At 41.5% G+C, this 3,324-nt stretch overlaps 1 protein-coding gene across 1 annotated transcript; it reads right to left on the bottom strand.

Annotated features, from left to right (window-relative positions):
- Positions 1 to 293: 293 nt before the first annotated feature.
- On the bottom strand, positions 294 to 3,039 carry caiap (CARD- and ANK-containing Inflammasome Adaptor Protein). The gene has a single exon (XM_068036426.1). It carries the CDS (start codon positions 2,602 to 2,604, stop codon positions 373 to 375), a length of 2,232 nt encoding a protein of 743 aa, XP_067892527.1. The 5' UTR covers positions 2,605 to 3,039; the 3' UTR covers positions 294 to 372.
- Between the last annotated feature and the right edge of the window lie 285 nt (positions 3,040 to 3,324).

Raw genomic sequence — 3,324 nt, 5'->3', positions numbered from 1 at the left:
ATTTTTCATCTGTGAGTCTTGATGGTAAGAGTTGGTTCACTATTTGAATTTGAAATGGAGGACAACAGCACACCCAAGCCTGATCTTGTTCTCACCCAAAGTTCACACCATGCATTTTTGAAAAAGTGTCACTGGATAGCAATTAGAAGCAGGAATGCTAACGAATTCCCTCCATCGCCCGACCCATCCCACACACCTCCCTCCCACCGCGAGGTCTCGGGTTATGAAGCATCTTAATTCAACTTGGCTGAGGTTGGTTAACTCAGCACAACACAGAGTTGATACTGGGACGGTACTGGTCCATTAGTCTCAGTCCACACTAGGTAGTGCATTGACCAATTAAGCAAGCCATCAGGGAAGTTGAGTTTTTTCTTATCTCGTTAACATCATTTTTTTTTTCAATAATGCTGCTATTTGATGGTGGCTATCTGTATCTCCAGTTTCTGCAACTTGAAGAGGGGTCTTTTTTAAGCTATTTGTTGAGTGAAACTTGGGTTTTTCACCTTGAGACCAGTTGATTAGTTTTTGGGCAGTGTTAAAGTTGCCCGATTTGCAAGCACAATGAAGAGGTGTGTCTTTGGTATTGTCTAAAGCATTAATGGCAGCTCCACTGATCAACAGCAACTCTACCAGGCCCTCATGACTATGCTCTGCTGCTAGATGTAATGGTGTTTTCCGCCAAACATTCTTATCATCTATGTTTTTATTTTTTCCAGCCAATAAAAGAGCTTTGACAACAATGCTATGGCTATTGCTGGCTGCATAGTGCATTGGAGTATTCCCATCCATATCTTTTACGGCAAACTTGGCCCTTCTGGTTAACATCAAAGATACAAAATCCAAATGACCCTCATTAGCAGCCAAATGGAGTGGGGTCTTCTTCTCTTTATTTACTGCATTAGGATCAGCCTGGTTTGACAGAAGTAGCTCTGCAATGGAGGCATCTCCAACTACAGCAGCCATGTGCAAGGGTGTTCTCATGTATCTGTCTTTGGCATTCACATCCGCTTTGTTCTGGATGAGACATTCTGCTGTATCTTTGTTACCCTTTTGTGAAGCGATATGTAAGGGTGTAACTGCTTCCTTAGTGACTGCATTGACCTTTGAACCTCCTCCTATCAAAGTCTCTATCATTGGTGGTTGGTTATGAAAGGATGCAACGTGCAAGGGTGTTTGGTCACCAGAGCCAATAATGTTTGCATCCATCCCCTGGTCAATCAGCAGTTTTGCAACAGAAACAGAACCAGTCTGGACCGTGAGGTGTAATGCACTGTTCATATTAGGTGTCCTTTCATCTAAACGTGCGCCTTTATTTATAAGGATTTCGACAGTTTCGGCATGGCCAAGTTCTGCTGCTAACAGTAAAGGGGTGTATTGCATTTCATTTCTGGTGTTGGCGTCAATGCCCTGTTCAATTATAATGCCCACAGTTCTGTCTAGATTTTTCTGAACTGCTTTAAAGAGTGCACTGACCAGGACAGAAGAGCTAATTTTACTGCCATGCTCCAAGATCAGCCTAATCAGGAATTGATTATTACTATTAAATGCTGTATGAATTAGATCAACATCGACCTTGGCTCCAGTTTCCAGCAGTACCTTCACAGTATTGAGATGTCCGTGGGAAGTAGCATGAAACAATGGGGTTCTGTTCTTCTCATCCTTAGAGTCAACCCGAGCTCCATATTGGAGAATGATTTGTGCTAGTTTACTTTCATCTCTGAGTGCAGCCATGTGCAAAAAAGATTTCTTCCTTTTATCATTTCTGGCTTCTTCTTTCAACATCAGCTTCATGATGGAGAAATTATTGTTCTGGGCAGCTAAGTGCAATGGACTTCGGGATTCTGTATCCAAAGCATAGATATGTGCTCCAGCTTGGAGAAGCATTTTGGCTGCACCTGTGTGCCCTTCCTCTGCAGCCCGATGGAGAGGTGATTGACCTTTGTTATCCCTCACTTCTATCTTTGCTCCTTTATTTAATAAATATTCAATAATTGTAACATGCCCATGGGCAGCAGCAATGTGCAACAGGGTTTCATTAGAAGCATTTGTGCCATTTATGTTGTTGTCTCCCAAAGCTCTATCAAGACTCGAAAGATCGCCCAATGCTGCAGCATGGTACAGTTCAATAAGTTCAACCTGGACAGGTTGAGGTCTACTAGCTGTTTTTGGCATCTGATGTGGCTTCTTTTTGAATTCCTCTGCCGTTTTGGGGTTATTCCTGGGGATTTCATCCTTATCTCTTTCTAAAAGGTATCCCACTAGCTGTCTCCTGGCATCCCCAAAGGTGCTGGACACATTACTAACATAACTCCTGATGTAATTGTACAGAGCTGGTTCCACATGCTTGAGGCAAGGATAAAAGAACAGTCTGCAGGCTCTCTCACCACAAGATACCAAGATATCCAGAACTCTCGAGTTCTTTTCCTCCCGTGTCTTGTAGTTCGACACAGCGATTCTCTTATCTGGTGAAATTATACGATTCTCAACCAACCAGTCCAGAAGACGATCAGTGTTGATAATTCCTGCTACCAGTTCCTTTTTCTTGCTTTGTAGAACCTCAATTGCATATGGATTTGTAAAAATACCGGTACCATTTATGGGCATCGTGTCACATTGACATGCGTACTGATTAAGAAATAAGTTGATTGTCAGCAGAAACCTTTTTCTGGTAATTTTCAAATCTCGAAACAATAAAAGTCACTTCACTTCATTAAATATACACTCCTTTCCATGGCTGAAGGTCAATCATCATTAAGGCTGATGTAACTTAGCCTTAAAATAGAGTCCACAGAGGCTAGGGCAGCGCAGCAAGATTTCAACTTGTAAAATGAGTCCTAATCCCTGAATGAATCGTTAACTGCCACACACCATAGCAACAAGGTTAGTTGCTTTATTCCGACACAATAATGACATCAAAAACTTTGGCAAACGTGTTCAGTTTGGCCTGCACAATAAATATTTGAGCAATTTCATCAGATCTTGAGCATTAAACCATCAAAAAGTCACTTTTTTCTCCTGTGAGCCAAACCTTTGTATTTGCCATCCACTAATCTGGTGTAAGTAGTCAGTCAGGTGATGTGAAAATCTGCAGCTTAGCTACTGTTGCTTGGAGTCTGTTAGGTCTTTGTGTTAAGAAAACAAAACAACAAAACAACACTCAACCAATGCCAGGAGAAAACTTCTACAAACTGTGGAGCATGCATCTAAACCTGTTGATGTGTATATTTCCTAACTGATTTTTGGAGTTTTACAGTTTGCTTGCTTTGGGAGTAACTGGTGGTTAATTTTTCCCAGTATTGATAAAAATGACCTACAACAGTGTAT

The sequence above is a fragment of the Heterodontus francisci genome, chromosome 8 (genome assembly GCF_036365525.1).
Source record: "Heterodontus francisci isolate sHetFra1 chromosome 8, sHetFra1.hap1, whole genome shotgun sequence".
NCBI lineage: Eukaryota > Metazoa > Chordata > Chondrichthyes > Heterodontiformes > Heterodontidae > Heterodontus > Heterodontus francisci.
This window is presented reverse-complemented; position numbering and strand designations above follow the sequence as displayed.

What these genes read in the sequence shown, in the direction of transcription:
- caiap (XM_068036426.1), bottom strand. Translation starts at nt 2,604, where the DNA reads ATGCCCATAAATGGTACCGGTATTTTTACAAATCCATATGCAATTGAG.